The sequence below is a fragment of the Eurytemora carolleeae genome, unplaced genomic scaffold (assembly GCF_000591075.1).
Source record: "Eurytemora carolleeae unplaced genomic scaffold, Eaff_2.0 scaffold524, whole genome shotgun sequence".
Lineage (NCBI taxonomy): Eukaryota > Metazoa > Arthropoda > Copepoda > Calanoida > Temoridae > Eurytemora > Eurytemora carolleeae.
Genome location: NW_019396456.1, coordinates 87,773 through 108,705, shown reverse-complemented (window position 1 = coordinate 108,705; position 20,933 = coordinate 87,773). Strand labels below are relative to the sequence as shown.

Here is a 20,933-nt window from a genome sequence, read left to right as displayed (position 1 = left end):
GGACAGTTTCACATCATTACATGAACATTGTACAGTACTATACACATTTACACATGTGTTATGTGTACATGACTGTTACAAATTTACATACAGCTCTTTATCTACAGTTAAACCCGAAATGAGCCATACATCAAAAGAATTTATCTAATGTCGTCTTGAAAGATTTTCAATGGGTTTTTTACTATTTTACGTAAATCTCAGCATTGCGAAAATAAATAAAAGCCATAAATATGCGGGAACTGCAGTTTTAATTAAAAAACTAAAAATCTGCAGCATTCAATTATCAGAAAGTGAAGAATACGACATTTGATGAATTCTTTCGATGTATGGCTTATTTAGGGTTTAACTGTACGTTCAACAATATTGCATTGATCACAGGGTCATAAGGAATTCTAAATTTAAGCCTTCACAGAGTACAGACTCGTAACTTGTTAGAAAGAGAATTAATTTTCAAAAAATATTAATATTTTTATCAATTCTTTTTTAACGGACTTCTTTTTTACTTTTTGTGTATTAAATGTCGATAAAACGTTGTTAGAAAGATATCAGAATGTTTAAATAAACAAATAAAACTTTATACCTGTATATATTATACATTTTATGTGTTTCAATTGGGTAATCATAACTTTGAGATTCAAAATATTATTTGAGTATTTTGTTGTTTTAACTTTCAGTTTTTTATATTTTCTATTTTAAAATAAAAAGTAAAACTATGATTAATGGCAAATTTAAACTACAAAGTATAAACACTGAATAAAGAATGAAACAATAGTTTTAACAAAATAATTTTCAGTTCACATGAAAGTTATAAAATGAAAAAGTGCAAATTTGCCAGAAAGTAGAAAAAGCGCCAAGGTAAATTTAATAAAAGCTAGGACGTATGCATTTCAAAAATGAGAAATAATTATCTCTTTTGATAAAAAATATGTCAGTTTTGAATGTTAAAAAATGAATCCAAACAATTTTTTGCCAAAATTTGTGCTCAAATTAATTTGCAAAATTTCAAATTTGAAAATTGGTGACCGGGGTTTATTGATGGAGTCAATGTAAAAATTCTAATATTTTGAAAAACTTTTAATCCGATTTGAAAAGTTAATTTTGCAAGAAAAAGTCCAGAGAAAGGAGCAAATTCCTAGATAAAATTTCGTACACCGGTTTTTGTAAAAACACATACTTTTTAAATAATCGTTTTTGAAGATAAAATTATTGGAACAGGAAGTTTCTGATTCTAATAATCTTGGAACAGGAAGTTTCTGATTTGAACATTCTTTTACAAGAAAATTCTGATATTAATCATCTTGAAACAGGAAGTTCCTGATATTAATCATCTTGGAACAATAATTGTTTCTGATTCTAATCATCTTGGAACAGTAAGTTTCTGATTCTAGCATTCTTGAAATAAGAAGTTTCTGAATTCTGATAATCTTGGAACAGGAAATTTCTGATTCTTATAATCTTGAAACAAGAAGTTTCCGATTCTAATATTCTTGGAACAAGAAGTTTCTTATTCTAATATTCTTGGAACAAGAAGTTTCTGAATTCTAATAATCTTGGAACAAGAATTTTCTGAATTCTAATAATCCTGGAACAAGAAGTTTCTGATTCTAATAATCTTGGAACAAGAAGTTTGTGAATTCTAATAATCTTGGAACAAGAAGTTTCTGATTCTAATAATCTTGGAACAAGAAGTTTCTGATTCTAATAACCTTGGAACAGGAAGTTTCTGATTCTAATAACCCTGAAACAGGAAGTTCCTGATTCTAATAACCTTGAAACAGGAAGTTCCTGCTTTAATGTTCTCAGAACAGAAAGTTTCTGATTCTAATAATCCTGAAACAATGAGCTTCTGATTCTAATAACCTTGAAACAGGAAGTTCCTGCTTTAATGTTCTCAGAACAGAAAGTTTCTGATTCTAATAATCTTTGAACAAGAATAAGAATCTTGGAACAGTAAGTTTCTGATTCTAATATTCTTGGAACAAGAAGTTTCTGAATTCTGATAATCTTGGAACAGGAAGTTTCTGAATTTTAATAACCTTGGAACAGGAAGTTTCTGATTCTAATAATCTTGAAACAGGAAGTTTCTGACACTAATAATCTTGAAACAATTAGTTTCTGAATTCTGATAATCTTGGAACAGGAAGTTTCTGATTCTAATAATCTTGAAACAGTAAGTTTCTAATTCTAATATTCTTGAAACAAGAAGTTTCTGATTCTAATAATCCTGGAAAATATGACTAATATCTGAGCTAACTTTCGGAACTAAAGAAATATTATCTCCTATGAACTCAATCTTCCAGCAGGATTCGTCTCTGTTCAGTTTGGTCAGGATAAACCTCTCCAATCTATCCAACCTGGCCTGCCACGTCTCCAGGCTTCGTTCCAGTTCCATCCGCTCCCGGATAATCCTGTTTTTTCTTTCCCTCACCTCTTCAACCTCCTCCGCGAGGTTCGTAATTTGATCAACCTTCCGCTTCCGGCAATTCTGGGCCGCGATCTTGTTCTTTCCTCTCCTCCTAATATCCCTGCTCGTGTTTATCTGGTCTTCTGTCAGGTTGTTGCTCACTAACATGCTGTTGAAGTCGTCCATGGAGCAGTTGATGATACGCTCGGCGGTAAATGGGATTCCGAGTTCCTGGATTATTTTTTCGTCGCGGGATTTTCTTCCCCCACCGCCCCCGCCCCCGCCCCCGCCGCAAGATCCAGAACTTTCTGCAACTGAACCTAAGAACAAAACAATTTTATTTTAAACTGGGAATCCAGCTTTACATAAAAATCAAACCTTGCTTAGTACATTCCCGTTGTTTTACCGAGTTGCCCAAATAGAAAATGCTTTGCACATTGCGAGGTCAAGGGGTTTATGAGTTATGAATATGATAGGACACATCAAGGTTGTAATGCAAGGAAAGTTAATTGCAGTTGCGTATACTCTGCTTACGTACATATTGAAACCAGTTCTCTCTGGGTGGAACTTGTAAACAAGAATAGAGACATCTGTGTTCGTTTAGTATACGAGGAAGTTAAAAGCATTAAATTTTGATAATTTTGATAATTTATTGATTTGTAATGTGAAAGATGGATCCATGTTAAGCTTCAACATCCGTCTTGTGTTTACATTACTGCCCAGAGACAGTACACTGCAGTATAAAAGATGCGTACACCTCTGAAATAACTTTTCTTGCATTATAACCTTGGGACACATAAACAAACAAACAAACAAGGAAAACAAGGAATAAAGAATGAGAGAATGCAAGCATAAATGCATTAAACAGGTTTTAAAATTTTAATGTTAAAAAGGTTTAAGTATATGAACATCTTATCAATATGTATACTTAATTTCCCATCTGCAGTATCATTTCAAGAAAAAAAGAAAAAAATAGCCATAATATTTATTATTTAACATTTAACATATTCAATTATATTCCATGAAACAGTTATATCTAAATAACATAAACTATTTCCCCTTTACCTTGGCAGGTTTTATATCCCTGAAAAAAAACTATAACTGACCTGTACTCTCTGTATCAAAGTTGACCGCACTAAGCTTACTGTTTATCGACTCAGAGTTGATCGTTCCTATAAGATATAAGATTTTAAAAATTTCCTTTATTATATTTTTTTGTTTAAAGAAGATAGATGGCACAAGACGTAATCATAATAACAAATTTTTTTAAAAGCTGCGGCTGCGGAGGGGAGGAAGGCCAGTCACAAAAATTCTTGTCTGAGCCACATTCTCCCTATTTTCTCGTGCGAGCCACCTCGGAATCTTTTTTTAAAGTCTTTAATCCTCCAAGATAAAACAATTTTTCAAGAATCGAGCCTTGTTAGGGCATAAATGAAATAATGATTTTTGTAAATCGAAAAAAAGGCTGTAAATGAATTAAAGTTTTCGAGTTTAATGTCCTTAAAAATGTTTATCTTTTTTGTGCACATTTCAAATATTCCTGTCGAGTGGATCGAATGCCGCAAATATTTCCGAGTAAATAAAACTTTAATTTTTTTTGTTAATAATAGTAAAATCAATAGAATTTTTACGGTTGATTCCATGGGATAAATGATAGGTAAAGATTTGCCAAATATTTTGCTATTTTTTTTATCTTTAAGGTTGGCCATCATGGACGTAGATGAGATTTAAGTTTTACTTAATTAAAGTTTGACATCATTCTCATGGGTGTGAAGATTCCAACATGAGGTAATCATTTCAAAACTTTAGTCTATCCATATTTTATGCCCTAACATGGCCAGATTATTAAAAAAATAGTTTTATATTCGAGAATTGGAAACTTCAAAACACTTATAAATGAAGGACGAGGATTCCGAGGTGGCTCGGACAAAAAAATGAGGAAAATGTGGCTTTGACAAGAAATTTTTGTTGCTGGCCATCCTTTCTTCTCTGTCTCTCTTTAATTGTTTTTAAAAAGGTCAATAAAAAATCTTTAAAATGATAATTAAAGAATTTTCAAAAAATGACAATAAAAGAATTTATTAAAACGATAATAAAAAAATTTTAAAAAGACAATTAAAAATTGTTAAGAAAGATAATAAAAATAAAAGAGTCTTAAGAAAATTGTAAAAAAACAAAATTTATATTTATAATGTTATTATTATTAAAAACAATAAAAGAATCTTAAAGAAGTTTTTAAAAAATATGCTACCTATACTGACTAGACTAGATACAGTTGTCCCCCGAATGGATAATTCCTCAGCTTCTGGCGCAAAACTTCTGAACAATAAAAAAATAATGAATAATTATTTTTTTAATTTATTCGGTTACACTTGTAACAATTGTAAACAAGATATTTCCACCAGAAACTGCAAAAAACATAAAGATATGAGGGTTTCTATAAGTGTAACTTATTTGTATAAAACACTAATTAAAATTTAATATATTATTTGTTGATTTAAAGAATTTACAGTTTGAATAAACAAGAAAAATATGGATATCTAATTATATTTGATCAGACATCCTTGAATATATGCTTACAGTTCCTTTTCATTAAATATTTTTTCAACTTTTTGAAGTTAAATGTAATATCGCAACAAGATAATAAGGTCATAAAAGTTTTAAGTTTTCAGGTTTTTGTGACTGTTTCAATTCCACTTAGACACTTGTTTTGATTCGCAATATTTAATATATTTTTACCTTTGCAAATTCTCGTGTCTGTAGTCGTTTAAATAAATAGAACTGTCATTCGTTAGATTCAATCCGATTCCGTCCAATCCCAAGTTTGGAACAGTTTCTGGTCCCAACCCATAGGATTGGATGGTTTGGGAATAGGAGTTGGGAATAGATTCAGGTTGGGAGATCCATTCGTCAGGGGGCAGGGAGAGAGGGATAGAACACTCCTGAAATAATAATTAATAAAATTGATAGTGATAATGAAAGTAATAATGTACAATCTTACGCACAACGCCTGTTTAACCTGATTGCATCATTTGAAAAAAAAATTGGTAATTGCATCTTGGTGGCTGGATGTTAGTTGCATCACCCTGTCTGCCTATATGAGATGTGGCTTGATGCTTTAAATGCATCTGTTTGGATTGTATTACAGACTGAGTGTATATTTATATATACATAGATTTATAGATAGATAAATAGATAGATAGATAGATAGATGGATAGATAGATAGACTCCAGGAAAAATGCGCAAAATTATTTGCAAAAAAGAAAGATCGTAAATTGAGAAAAAGAGATTGAAGGGCCTCCACACTGGAATTTTCCAGGACAACATTAGCAACAAAAATCTAGCTAGAACTAGCTATTTTTAGCCCATGATTAGCTATTTTTAGAATTTTAGAAAAAAAGTACAAAAACATGAAGGAGGCGATAATGCAAGATTAATGGTGTCATTGATTCAATAATAACATACAATTATTTAGGATCGATTTTTAATATAAATATTGTTAATCTTGTTAATGACTTTTTAGCGATCTTAATGAGATACTGAGTGTAATATCAATCGTTAAACATAATTACAACTTTATTTGGAGAAAAATTGACAAAAAAATAGTGTGTTTTTTTTGTAAAAAGAAAGACCCCTGCCCCCCCCCCCCTCCGCCTACGGTGCGGTTGATGCTTTGTTTATTGTTACTTTGTATGCACATTGCACAATCTTTTACAACGATCCAAAAATTCTTCATTTTTGGTAAAAGTAAATTCAACCTATATGAAGCATAAAGCCTGACCGCGTTAACCTTGTTGCATCGGCTAGTCCTGTCCCCATAGAGTTAGGTACAGTTCAAACTGGGACCTGAAAGGTTGACCTGACTCGGAAATTCTTAAGTGTCGCCAGACCATTGTCCTTTGTTTGTCTTTACCCAACCACTTAATGCGTTTGTATTTAGCTAAACTTTACAGAAGTAATCGGCTAACCCAGATTCTAAGATTAAAACGGCCCTTTTTTAGTTCTAATAGCTTTAAATCTTTATATATAAAAAGTGTTAATGTCTGTTTATCTGTCTGCATATTTCTTTGTTTGTATGTCTGATAACTCATTGACCGATTTGACTCAAATTTGTTTGATGAACTAGACAGAAACAAGTTGAGTGGATTGAATTTTATATAGAAAACTCCAGGTAAATCTGGGTTCCCAGGCAAGTAATTACACATTTTTAGACGCTGTACAGTTCTGCAAACTATTGACATAGGGAGAAGGTCGAATTCGTGCCACATTACTGGTCCTACTTTGTGACCTCGTAGCTACTGTAGTTTAGATTTTAAGCACAAGTATTAGAAAAGTAAATATATCCGGTTACGATATTAGAAAAGTAAATATATCAGGTTACGATATTAGAAAAGTAAATATATCCGGTTACGATATTAGAAAAGTAAATATATCCGGTTACGATATTAGAAAAGTAAATATATCCGGTTACGATATTAGAAAAGTAAATATATCGGGTTACGACATTAGAAAAGTAAATATATCCGGTTACGATATTAGAAAAGTAAATATATCTGGTTACGATATTAGAAAAGTAAATATATCCGGTTACGATATTAGAAAAACAAACTTTTGTTTTTCTTAAAAGGTCTTTATCAAAAGACATTATGATTGATAGATATCATATAAGATTTGAACCTTACATGGAACTTACTTTACCTTTCCCTAATATTTGTTTAATTATCTATGCATTCAGTTAATACTCTTCTTAAATACATTTATTCTTGTTACGCATCCAATGGTTTTGAAAATGATAAATAGAAATAGAAATTATAACACCGCTCTCAGACCAAAACTTTTGGGTTGGATAGCGCTTAACCACATTTGTAATATGAACTTCATAATCATAGCGGAAACTTTTGAATGAAAGATTTAAAGTAGAATTCCAGGGATATACGGTGAATCCACCAAGAGATGATAAAAAATGTTTTAAAAACGGAATGGACCACCTTTGACAGGTTAAATGAAATCGTGTGGGGAAGGGAACCCAACGGAGAGATTTTTAGATTTATGGCAAGACCTCTAGACTTATAAGTGGGCCTTTTTATCCAGTTTAATCCAGATTAATCCGGTTTAATCCAGTTTAATCCAGTTTAATCCGGTTTAATCCAGTTTATTCCAGTTTAATCCGGTTTAACCCAGTTTAATCCAGTTTAATCCAGTTTAATCCAGTTTAATCCAGTTTAATCCAGTTTTATCCAGTTTAATCCAGTTTAATCCAGTTTTATCCAGTTTAATCCACTTTAATCCAGTTAAATCCAGTTTAATCCAGCTTAATCTAGTTTAATCCAGTTTAATCTAGTGTTATCCAGTTTAATCCAGTTTAATCCAGTTTAATCCAGGGTGAAAAATATCAGTATAAAAATGTCAAAGGATTAGATTCAAGTAGAAGATAATGATCTCAAACATAATAAATCTAAGCGCGGAAAACAGAACTTAAACTGACTCAAGGAAAAAACTTTAGTGTAGTAAAGTTAAGTTAAAACTAATCTTAAGTTGAGTAGAAAATAATCTTAAGTTGATTAGAAACTAATCTTAAGTTGAGTAGAAACTAATCTTAAGTTGAGTTGAAACTAATCTTAAGTTGATTAGAAACCAATGTTAAGTTGAGTAGAAACTAATCTGAAGTTGAGTTGAAGCTAATCTTAAGTTGAGTAGAAACTAAACTCAAGTTGAGTAGAAACTAATTTTAAGCTAAGTTGAAACTAAACTTAAGTAATGAAGAAACTAATCGTAAGTTGAGTAGAAACTAATCTTAAGTTAAGTGGAAACTAATCTTAATTTAAATGGAAACTAATCTTAAGTTAAATTGAAACTAATCTAAAGTTGAGTTAAAACTTATCATAAGGTGACACCAAAACTGAATAAATCTGAGTCTGAAATAAAGTTTCCAAAAGGAAGCAGAAAATGAACTTCTCAATAAACCAAACTGTACAAATACTGGACAAATGTTTGAATCAAGTTCTAAGAAAACAAAGCCAATAAAAACTAAAAGATGACGAGTCAATTTCCCGTTTAAATCAGTGAGCCATCATCCTGTTTGCAAAAATCTGTGCCATAAAAAGTGACTGGCAGGTTCTTTTTGTATTTTAATTTATGGTTAGAATTTTAATATATAATAATGATTGTGCACAAAATAAACAGCTGATGATTTGTGGAAAATATTTTAATTTTCGTTTTGTTGAATTAATCTTGGATGATTTTCTTAAAAACCTGTTTTTAAAAATAATACTAAAATGATTAAAATTTGCAAGAAAAACCTTTAAGAATGAAATAAACCTTTATTTCAAAGAGGTCATGTCACTTTATACCTTAATCTGATAGATAATGTGGAAGATATCGTTGTTCTCCAAGCTTGAAAGGTGTCAAATTCGATGAAAAACCACAATCGAAAATAACAATTTTTTTGAAGAGAAATCTTGGATATATAATTTACTCTTGGTCAAACAAATGTTTTTAGGCGAGGATAGATCGTTTTGAGTCGAACATGAAAAACTTTTCTTTTTTTTTACAGGAGGGTTAAAATTTGATCTAGTGTCTAAAAATGAACATTAGATTGACCTTCAGGTTTTAATCTTATCTAACCTGTGTTACATTGTCGCGTTATAGCCTATAGGGACTTTTTAACCTTTTTTTGTGACCTTTAATTTTAATCTTTAATTTTAATGTTTAATTTTGATCTTTAATTTTAATCTTTGATTTTGATCTTTAGTTTTAATCTTTAATTTTGTTCTTTAATTTTGATCTTTGATTTTGATCATTAATTTTGATCTTTAATTTTGTTCTTTAATTTTGATCTTTAATTTTGATATTTAATTTTGATCTTTAATTTTGATATTTAATTTTGATCTTTAATTTTGATCTTTAATTTTGATCTTTAATTTTGATCATTAATTTTGATTTTTAATTTTGATCTTTAATTTTGATCTTTAATTTTGATCTTTAATTTTGATCTTGATTTGATTTTGACCTACCTTTGATTTATTAAATGCTCTGACCAGCTGGCTAATATCATTTTGAAATGCGTCCAAACTGATTCTGTTAAACAACAAATTAAATGTTATTTCTAGAATATATTCCTTCAAAATTTCCACAGATTCTCTCAGATTTGGATCCGCTAGTTTTCCGCTAAATTTTCCAAAGTTAGCGGAGAAAATATTTTTGAGGTTTAGCTTGTGATTTTCAGGTTTATTGGGGGTAGGTTCACTTCTTTCAGGTTTAATTTCATCTTCTCCAGTTTTAACTTTATTATGATCATCCCTACATTTAGGGTTATAGTGATCTTTTTGAGGTTTCAGTTGAAAATGATCTTTTCTAGAATCGTGAATAAAATTATCACTATTGATCACGTGTTGTGATAAGCATTGATCAGATTTATGATCAGTGTTTTGTTCGGCATTGAACAGATATTTCGTCTGTTCCGTCTGAACTGAAACATTTCGCGTTTTGGCCGAAAGATCGACCGGAAACTCGGTCGTCATTTTTGCCGAAAAAATCTCACTTTTTCATAAACATTTTGTCAACACTTTTTTTGTCTGTATGAAATTTAACCGTGTCGGTTGGTTTGCAGTCCTTGATATACTGTGCGAAGCTATCTATCTATCTATCTCTTTAGACAACTATCTGTCTATCTATCTATCCATCTATCCTCCGAGTGTTTTGCAAGTCAGGAAATATTCTACTAGTCAGCGGACCCAGACCTGCTGACTCATTCTAGTAAATGTAAAAATACGTAGACACACAAATAGACAAACAGAAAAATAGACAAATAGACAAATAGACAAATAGACAAATAGACAAATAGATAAATAGACAAATGAAAATAAAACAACAATTAATAACACATTGAATCAGAGGCAGATAAATGTATCTGTGAATCTAGAAAAAATAGACAAAACATAGGCAAAAAATAGGCAAGTAAAGAAAATAAAATAAGCAAACAAAATATACTTAAACAGACATTAGACAGTATAAGACTAAATATCAATTAATATAATCTATAAATGTCTTGTTGTTTAAAAATATAAATCATGAAACAAACTTTTCTTATCTGTTCATTAAACTGCTGAGTATTAAATACAGTATTTAATACTCAGTTTTCCTTCTTCAGTATCAGATTCACCACATCCCAACATACACCCTTATTTACTTAACCCTAAATACCTCAATGGGGGAGAGTTATATTTTTACATTTTTCCGATATAATTTCCTTAATATATCTCCCCTCCCCCTGAACTTCCCCCTTTTCCTTAATTATCTTCCCTCCCCCTGTANCTTCTCTCAATGGAGTCATCCTTTTCCTTAATTTATCTCCCCTCCCCCCGTACTTCCCTTCATGGAGTCCTCCTTTTCCTTAATTTATCTCCCTTCCCCCTGTACTTACTTCATGTAGTCCCCCTTTTCCTTAATATATCTCCCCCCCCTGTACTTCCCGGCCCATGATGCCACGATTGCATGGATCTTTAATGCAATATGTTAAATTTTGCAAATCATGGCGGAATTCAGCAAGCTAATCTGAGAACAAGGACTAGCAATCTTCTTTTGCAAATATTTATGACGCTACCTAGTACTTTACTTATTTAATAGTTTCAACCTTAACTACATAAATATATTTATCTTTCTTTTCTTTGCAATTGTTTTAGCATTAGTTCGGTACCGATTTTAGTACATTTAGATTTAGTTTCTTTTAGCTTTTGTCCAGAATAAAATTTAAAAAAACCAAGACCAACGGTTTAAAATTGTTAAAGAAATTTTGATTAATACTTTATTTTTAACAGGGTTACCCACAAAGGATGAAACTTTACTGATGACCTGAAAATATTTTGAAAAACGGTCTATGGGTTAAATTCTGCAAGTTAATGTCTAAAATAGCGTTTTTTAATATAAGTATCTCTTTAAGTTGGCCGAGAATTAAATAAGATTTGCAGTTGCTGGTAACTGTGAATTTAAGAAAAACGACTGAAGGAATTCTCTACAGGTGTCTCAGTCGATCGGATTCGGCTGGGAAGTCTTATTCTTTGCTGATAACCCTGAACTATCTATACCGCGCTAACATTGTACAGGGTGTCCCAATAAACATGGAAGTTCAGTGACGACTTTTATATCGTCTTTCATCCATGCACCATTTTTTCATAGACACAATTATTGCAATACTTCAGCTTAAACGCCTGGTCGTGAGATTTTCAAATTGTAGTCTACTATTTTTGAATCTTCAAGATTGACGGAGAAATTGCATAATTTCAATTCATTTTATATTTTATATTTTATATTTTATATGCATCTAAATTGTCTAATATCTTCGACAATTTTTTAACCTACAAGAAAGGTAGACCACTTTGTTAAAAGCTCGTCAGACGTACAACCTCGTTTTTTTTACTTTCTTTGGCATAAAATAAATATAAAAAAATCATAGACGAATTTTAAGTCGTCTCTATTTCCATGATTATTGGGACACCCTTTCTGTTAATATCTTACACACTCTCCATACTAGATGAATGACGAATTAAGAACAGTCTATATGTCGTCTTTTTTCTGCATAGTTTTCCCAAAAATCATTCTAAATATGGAAGAGAAATTCACCAAACAGAAGAAGGGAGAGGGGAGGGGGGGGGGGGTAATTTTATGACGCATCCATTCCATTATGAAACTTAAACATAATAGATTAAAGTTGTTTTTTTTTTAACAAGATGCTCCATAATGTCGTCTTACGTCTCCTCTGGTCTACAACTAAAAAATAGTCTTTTCATCATAATACCTCCTTTTTAAATTATCTCTCATTATCCATAACTTATTTTGTAGCTATGATATTTAAGAATACTGAACGTTTTTGATATTTGAAATTACATTTGCATGGTGTCTCTTAAAAAATGTTCACGTAGTTTTATTAAGGGAGAGAACCATTACCTGATGAAGACGGAGACATTTTATGCCAGTTTTATGTGTATTTAATTTTGTTATAACTAGCCTTAGAGGACACTTCGCGCCCATCTTCTAAATTAATTGTGAACATGTTCTCTTTGTGTACATCGTAAAACAAAACAAAAATAATTCGCGGATTTTCACAAAAAATTTCGTGGATTTTCAAAATTTTCAAAAATTTAATGAAGATCAAATTTTGATGGAGACAAATATTTGAAATTTTGATAATTAATAAACCTTCCCTGTGGTCACGTGATGTCCCACAAAAAATTTGGGCCCGATCGGTTCAGCCGTTTTGACGTTTATTGGATACAAACAGACAGACAAACAAACAAACAAACAGACAGACACAAATTTATATATAGAAGCAAACAGTTGTCAACACGAGAGCGCTCTTGAACATCAACTTTTTGCGTAAAATGGGTCCATTGCGTGAAAATTGATGTGCTTTATGGACAAGCTAAAATCATAACTTGAGTCTAACAGTCGTCCTACCCTTTCACAGTCTTATGCGTCCCCCTGTAGTTACGGTGTGTCCAAGGAATATTATTATGTACTTTTAGTAAAACATACTTTTTTAAATTCTCTCCATGGTTTAACACTTTCCCACATTTGAGGAGAGACCATTTGCTCCACCGGTTAAAGGAGATTAAACAACGTAATTACAGGGATTTAGGGGCGTCTGTCAATTTTTAATAATTTATTGTCACTGCAATGATTGTTTACAGAACTTTGTAAATTACAGAGGAGCTACAGGGTGTCCCAATAAACATGACAGTTGGTGTATAGTTTAAAATGTCTTCTTCAATAATTTGTTAAGTTGTTTGATACCAAAGATGATGAAAATAAATACTAAATGGCAGTAATATTATAGTAAAATTGATTTCAAACAGATATATATTTGAGTAAAAGATTTGTTTAACGAAATAAACTGCAAAAAGTCTGAAATTACTAATACAGTATCATGGAAGAAGACATTGAAAACTATTCACCAACTGTCATGTTTCGTGGGACAACCTGTATGATAAAACGAAATCCATTAAATAATACAAAAATTGACATAATTTACGCACAATTTGTAAAATGCATTTTTTACTACATTTTGCCATCAAAGCTGAGCTATTATTTAGAAAATTTCAACGTGAAGCCATTTTTTTTTCTTTGACAAATGTGCATTATTAACAATATTGTTTGTGAATCTTTATGATTAATTACCTTCTTTTTGTTTTTTATTAGAAACTAGCTGAAGGGTCTGGCGTTGCCCGTGAATTTTTTTTATTTGATTTTTTCCTATGTCAGCCCCAGGCTACCCATGAGTGTCCACAAAAAATCAGCCCATTCGGTCGAGCTGTTTGGCCGGCCAGAGGGAACATATATATGATTGTCTTGTTTTATTATACAGATACTGCTAAGGATTTTAAATGGCGTATTTTTTTTTAGAGATAAACAGTGAAAAAGTAGAATAGGAAGACGACTGATGGAAGAAGACTAATGGACTCAATTTATGAATAAAAATAAAGTCTTTTAAACAAAATCACAGCAATTGTGCAGTTTAAACAGACCCATTTTAATAATTTTATTTATTACATTGATTTACAAGAGGTACTGTAATGACAAAGTCCTTTTTGCAATTTTCTATTTATAAGAATTAGGTATGACGACATGTTATGCTGTTCTTGCATAGGATTGAATAGCTTTATTTGACTTGATGGAGATGAAGACGTTTTATAATGTCGTCTTCCAAATCTTTTCCCGATCATAAACTGTAAACAATATTTTTTTTAGAAATGTCCGTCATAGTTGTAACAAAATACAAAGCATTCTTAGTTCAATGGAGGTACAAGCGTGACAATGATTTAGTACTTTATTTGGCATTAATTATTAGCTTCATATTTTTTATTAGAACTTTAAAATGTTTTCTTTTGCATGTATCTTTGAGTGAAAACTGACAGTTAAGTAAATTTATAATTACTTTAAAGGGAGTGTTCGCGAAAAATGAAAGGGGGTATAGGCTTAATGCGATAAAAAAGCGCTTTTGATCGCTACTAATCTTACTTCTATCTCTTGCATCTATAAGGAGAAAATTGTTAAAGACGTCTCATACCGAATAACATGGCGTCCATACAAATTCAGAAAATTGCAACATACGACTTAGACCGTAAAAAAATCAAATTAATATCAAACAAATCATTCAGATATTACAACCTATAGTCATCGATTATCTTTCGCCACATTTATATATAGTTGATTCTTCATAATATGTTTTAATTGTTATGATCTGAGAGTTACTTACAAAAACATTTATTCCTGTTTCGAGGATTTTTGGTAATGAAGACGACATTTCATATTTTCCAGGAATGTTCGAAAACAAGTTGTAAGCTAAATATTATTTAAAAAAAAAAAAATCAAAACTAGTATGAAATATCAAATATATACAAGTGTGGCGAAAGATAATCGATGACTATAGGTTGTAATATCTGAATGATTTGTTTGATATTAATTTGATTTTTTTACGGTCTAAGTCGTATGTTCCAATTTCCTCAATTTGTATGGGCGCTACGCTCTTCGGTATGAGACGTCTTTATCAATTTTCCCCTTATAGACGCAACAGATAGAAGTAAGATTAGTAGCGATCAAAAGCGCTTTTTTATCGCATTAAGCCTATACCCCCTTTCATTTTTCGCGAACACTCCCTTTAATGTTATTTTAATAAGTTTGTTTACTGCAGTCAGTATATGCAGTGTAAATCAGTCAAATTACGATTTGCGGGACTTATTAGAATTAGCTTAATGAATCACCCATAACCATAAAATAAACTTTGTTTTTAGCAATTAGGGTTTCCAATGCAAACAGATTTTATAATACTTACTTAATTAAAAATAAATAAAAAATGAAAACTTCAGAAAAATAACTAATTATAATCATTTAACAGGAAATATGAACACGTTAATAGATTAATAACAATACAGATAGAACACTGGATCTCGTCTTTTCAAGATTTATGGGTTTTTTCGATTACAATAACCCTGAGGCAGAACTCATTTGGGCCTCTGCCTCAGGGATATTGTTAACAAAAAAGCTAAATCTTGAAAAGACGACGTCTCTTGTTCTATCTGTATTGTTTTTAATCGATGAAGTTCTGATTTTTTTAATATTCAGTTAAATTGTGAGTACGTTACGGTTATTTAATGTTCCGTCACAAACGTTACGATTATTTAATGTTCCGTCACAAACGTTACGATTATTTAATGTTCCGTCACAAACGTTACGATTATTTAATGTTCCGTCACAAACGGGTTGAAAACAAACAATGGCATTTCAGACATATGACAAAGCATGAAAATATTCTTTTTAAATAATACAAATTGCGATAAAATTATCATTATTATTATCATATTATTATTGTCATTAAATTAATAATAATGATAATAATAATACAAATACAAATTAAGATAAAATACATATAAAGCATTTTTACCTTCAATATATAAGCTAGCATTATTAATCTCATCATTATTATAATTATTTGTTATTTTTGAAATCGATATTATTATTATAATATATTATCATCATTTTTATCTTTTTTCTAATTATTATTATCATTATCATCCTTATCTTCTGAATATTATTATCATTGATTACAAAAAATGTGATTTATTGCAACATTAAAGCTAGCGTTAAACCATTTAAACAATAAATGTTTAAATGTCAGAGAACAACTATAAACTATAGTTTCTAGGAAACATTAAAGATTTTAAAATTGCGAAATAATTTCACCTAGATTTGGAAAGTGTACAGTTTTTGAAATAAATGTTGAAGGTCGTCTTTGAATTTTGAAATAATTTGCGGCATTTATTATTATTTTTATTTTTTTTTACAAAATTGATTTCTGAACGAAATTCGCAATATCTCCGATGATTTTGAAAGCACAAAAAAGGATTAGACCACAATTTGGAATTGCCAGGACTAGACGGATTTTGTGGGAGTAGGTTGACGACTGAATGTCACAAAGAAATTAAAAGTTCAAGTTTAAGTGGTCTTATACTTTCTTCATGTTTCATGGGACACCCTGTATAAATCATGAGCCATTGAATTTGGTTTTGTTTTTTAAAACTGTATCCTTTGGTTTAGCATCTTAAACTCTCTGTGTAAAAAATAAGTTAATTAAACAACTGTAAAATCAATATGTTTTTCAATNGTAGGCCTCCATGTTTACAATAAAGCTGATATATTTTGAAATGATGAAGTAGGCCTCCATGTTTACAATAAAGCTGATATATTTTGAAATGATGAAGTAGGCCTCCATGTTTACAATAAAGCTGATATATTTTGAAATGATGAAGTAGGCCTCCATGTTTACAATAAAGCTGATATATTTTGAAATGATGAAGTAGGCCTCCATGTTTACAATAAAGCTGATATATTTTGAAATGATGAAGTAGGCCTCCATGTTTACAATAAAGCTGATATATTTTGAAATGATGAAGTAGGCCTCCATGTTTACAATAAAGCTGATATATTTTGAAATGATGAAGTAGGCCTCCATGTTTACAATAAAGCTGATATATTTTGAAATGATGAAGTAGGCCTCCATGTTTACAATAAAGCTGATATATTTTGAAATGATGAAGTAGGCCTCCATGTTTACAATAAAGCTGATATATTTTGAAATGATGAAGTAGGCCTCCATGTTTACAATAAAGCTGATATATTTTGAAATGATGAAGTAGGCCTCCATGTTTACAATAAAGCTGATATATTTTGAAATGATGAAGTAGGCCTCCATGTTTACAATAAAGCTGATATATTTTTAGGGAAATATTGTGTTTTGTTTTGACTTTTAATAATGGCCTGAACGTGAGAGGAGAAATTCACGAACAGCTAGAAAGAATCAATTGCAATGTGTACAGTGTACAATGTACAGTGTATAGTGTACACCATGCATTTAATATCCGGATCCAAATGTCCATGAGGCTAGTTTTTGTTTTTAAGGTCGTTTGCCCCCCTCCCCCTCTTCCCTTCCCTTGTGACCATATTACTTCAGGATTAACTTTGAGCGGATTAACTGTGGATTAAAAAAATGAAGGATTTACGAAGTATTAATCTTGATATGTTGACTTTATACTCTAATCATCTGATAATAATATAAGGTAGAAATAATGCTAAATATCTAGACAATAATGCTTAATATCTAGACAATAATGCTAAAATATCTAGAAATAATGCTAAATATCTAGACAATAATGATAAAATATCTAGACAATAATGATAAAATATCTAGACAATAATGCTAAATATCTAGAAATAATGCTAAATATCTAGACAATAATGATAAAATATCTAGAAATAATGCTAAATATCTAGACAATAATGATAAAATATCTAGACAATAATGATAAAATATCTAGACAATAATGATAGAATATCTAGACAATAATGATAAAATATCTAGGAATAATGCTAAATATCTAGACTATAATGCTTAATATTTCTATTCGCAATGGAATCTTCTTACTTTATATATTTTAAGTTTTAAAAATTAGAAAATAACTTAATTCTGGTTCATCAGTTGTATTATGTAAACAAAAAGGCATTTAACTTTGTTTTGGAAAACCAATTTTATTTACCATATAGTGGAACAACTTGTACCACCTGTACATGTATACGGGACAAGCTGTACATATACAGTGATAACAAGAAAATTCTGAAATATGAAAATGACACTGCACAATTGCTGTGTCCAATGCTCATTGTGCCATTTAATGTAATTTCTCAAGTTTATGAGTTGTATTACAGAGTTTACTGGTTATCACTGTATATTGAGACAATATGTACATATGTGGAACAACTTGTAAATATATTGGGACACTCTTTACATAGATTGGGACAATATGTACACATATAAGGACAACCTTTACATATATTGGGACAACATGTTAATATATTGGGATAAGTTGTAATATTGGGACAATCTGTACATATATTGGGACAAAATGTTCATATATTATGACAACCTGTACATATATTGGGACAATATGTACATATATTGGGACAACGTGTGCATATATTGGGACAACATGTACATATATTGGGACAACGTGTACATATATTAGGACAACCTGTTCATATATTGGGACAACATCTACATATATTGGGACAACGTGTACATTTATTGGGTCAACGTGTACATATATTAGGACAACGTGTACATACATTAGGACAATCTGTACATATATTAGGACAACCTTTACATACATTGGGACAATATGTACATATATTGGGACAACGTGTACATATATTAGGACAACCTGTACATATATTGGGACAACGTGTGCATTTATTGGGACAATATGTACATATTGTGGAACAACTTGTTAATATATTGGGACAATCTATACATAGATTGGGACAAAATGTACATATGTACAACGCCAAATGCTCATATATTGGAACAATATGTACATTTTTTGGGATAAGTTGTACAAATATTGGGACAAGCTGTACATATATTGGGACAATATGTACATATATTGGGACAACGTGTATATATATTGGGACAACGTGTACATATATTGGGAAAACGTGTATATATATTTGGACAACGTATATATATATTGGGACAACGTGTACATAACATACATTGGGACATCATTCATAACATGGTCATTCTAATAATACTTTGAACAATAGTCTCTTTTTATCATATAACAAGTTCTTCTTCTGATTTTTTAAATGACTTGAATTATATGAATTATATGAATTATATGAATTATATGAATTATATGAATTATATGAATTGTATAAATTATATGAATTATATGAATTATATGAATTATATGAATTATATGAATTATATGAATTATATGAATTGTATGAATTATATGAATTATATCGATAGAATTGAAAAGAGGCAACCCAGCCTGAAATATATTTTCTAAAAATTGTAGAGTTAACATCTGGATAGGGATAAAGTAAGAAGGTTCAGACAACCATTTAATATCTGTGGGGGTTGAAGAGGAGGAATTTATACTAACTACAGGGTGTCAATATATAACTCATCTTCTTTATACTAACTACAGGGTGTCTATATATAACTCATCTTATTTATACTAACTACAGGGTGTCAATATATAACTCATCTTCTCTATACTAACTACAGGGTGTCAATATATAACTCATCTTATTTATACTAACTTCAGGGTGTCAATATAAATCATCTTTTTTATATTAACTACAGGGTGTCAATATATAACTCATCTTTTTTAAACTAACTACAGGGTGTCTATATATATAACTCATCTTATTTATACTAACTACAGGGTGTCCATATATAACTCATCTTCTTTATACTAACTACAGGGTGTCTATATATAGCTCATCTTCTCTATGCAAACTACAGGGTGTCTATATATAACTCATCTTTTTTATACTAACTACAGGGTGTCAATATATAACTCATCTTATTTATACTAACTACAGGGTGTCCATATATAACTCAAATTCTTTATACTAACTACAGGGTGTTTATATATAGCTCATCTTCTTTATGCAAACTACAGGGTGTCTATATATAACTCATCTTCTCTATACTAACTACAGCGTGTCTATATATAACTCATCTTCTCTATGCTAACTACAGGGTGTCTTTATAAAACTCATCTTCTCCATACTAACTACAGGGTGTCTATATATAACTCATATACTCTACACTAACTACAGGGTGTCAATTTCATAGATAACTCATATTCTCTTCACTTACTACAGGGTTACATAGATAACCTCCCCCCCTCAACATTTACATTAAAAAAAATTTACACATACAGCTTAAATTGGAACGGCTTAATAAAAATATAATTCCGTGGTCTCTACAATAATTTAATTCTGCGAAATTTTCGGGAAAAAAATAAAAATACGCTCATTTTCATCTCAAATTTCCCGAAAATTTTCGGGAAAGTACAAATTTTACCTAACCACGGGTTCCCTCGACCAATTTTGTCTACAAAACATCCCTCGCTGCGCTCTGGATGTTTGGTTTTGGTCTTGGGAACCCTTGGTAAAGTAAAATTCCCTTACCTTCCCTGTAAAGTAGTTGTAAATGATTATAAATGCTTCAAGTTTATTTTTCTTTCCTTTTCTATAAATGATCGACTTCTCAATCAGAGTAAGTTTGAAACTGGACATCAAACTAATGTAAATTTCATGTAATGAAATCTTACATGTTTTTTATAATATCTTTTTCAGTAGAGCTATTGTGAAGGAAAAAATTTAATATACCAAATAAATTTGCTTTGCTCAATATACCTGGGCAAAAAATCGGAAAAAACGAGGGAGGTGCTTTGAAGTACAAAGTAATACTAGAAGTAATAGAAGTAATAGAAGATATTTTTCTGTGAGCAATTCTTTTCTTTTCAATTCTATTTTGATGAGAGAAAGGAGGGCTTAGAGGGAGAAGGGGGGGGGGTCGTTGGCAATATGTGATGATATGATTTATTTCAGTATTAAAGGAGGAACTGACGTTTGAGCCTGAGATTAATTCTAGGATTTAAGATGTAAGGTTTAAACTCGAGGAGG

The 20,933-nt window shown here is 30.6% G+C and overlaps 2 protein-coding genes across 2 annotated transcripts in view; both read right to left on the bottom strand.

Moving 5' to 3' along the window:
* Positions 1-776: 776 nt before the first annotated feature.
* On the bottom strand, positions 777-10,036 carry LOC111703624 (segmentation protein cap'n'collar). The gene is made up of 5 exons (XM_023475621.1): positions 9,419-10,036; positions 5,144-5,346; positions 4,656-4,723; positions 3,511-3,576; positions 777-2,724 (listed from the first exon to the last, which is right to left on the bottom strand). The coding sequence occupies exons 1-5, from the start codon at positions 9,923-9,925 to the stop codon at positions 2,216-2,218; spliced, it is 1,353 nt and encodes a 450-aa protein (XP_023331389.1). The 5' UTR covers positions 9,926-10,036; the 3' UTR covers positions 777-2,215.
* Positions 10,037-12,148: 2,112 nt separating this feature from the next.
* The window catches only part of LOC111703625 (uncharacterized), a 21,739-nt gene continuing 12,954 nt past the window's right edge, over positions 12,149-20,933 (bottom strand). Inside the window, exon 3 of the mRNA XM_023475623.1 lies at positions 12,149-12,170. Within this exon, the coding sequence (XP_023331391.1) occupies positions 12,149-12,170 (22 nt within the window). The remainder of the gene's footprint in view (positions 12,171-20,933) is intronic.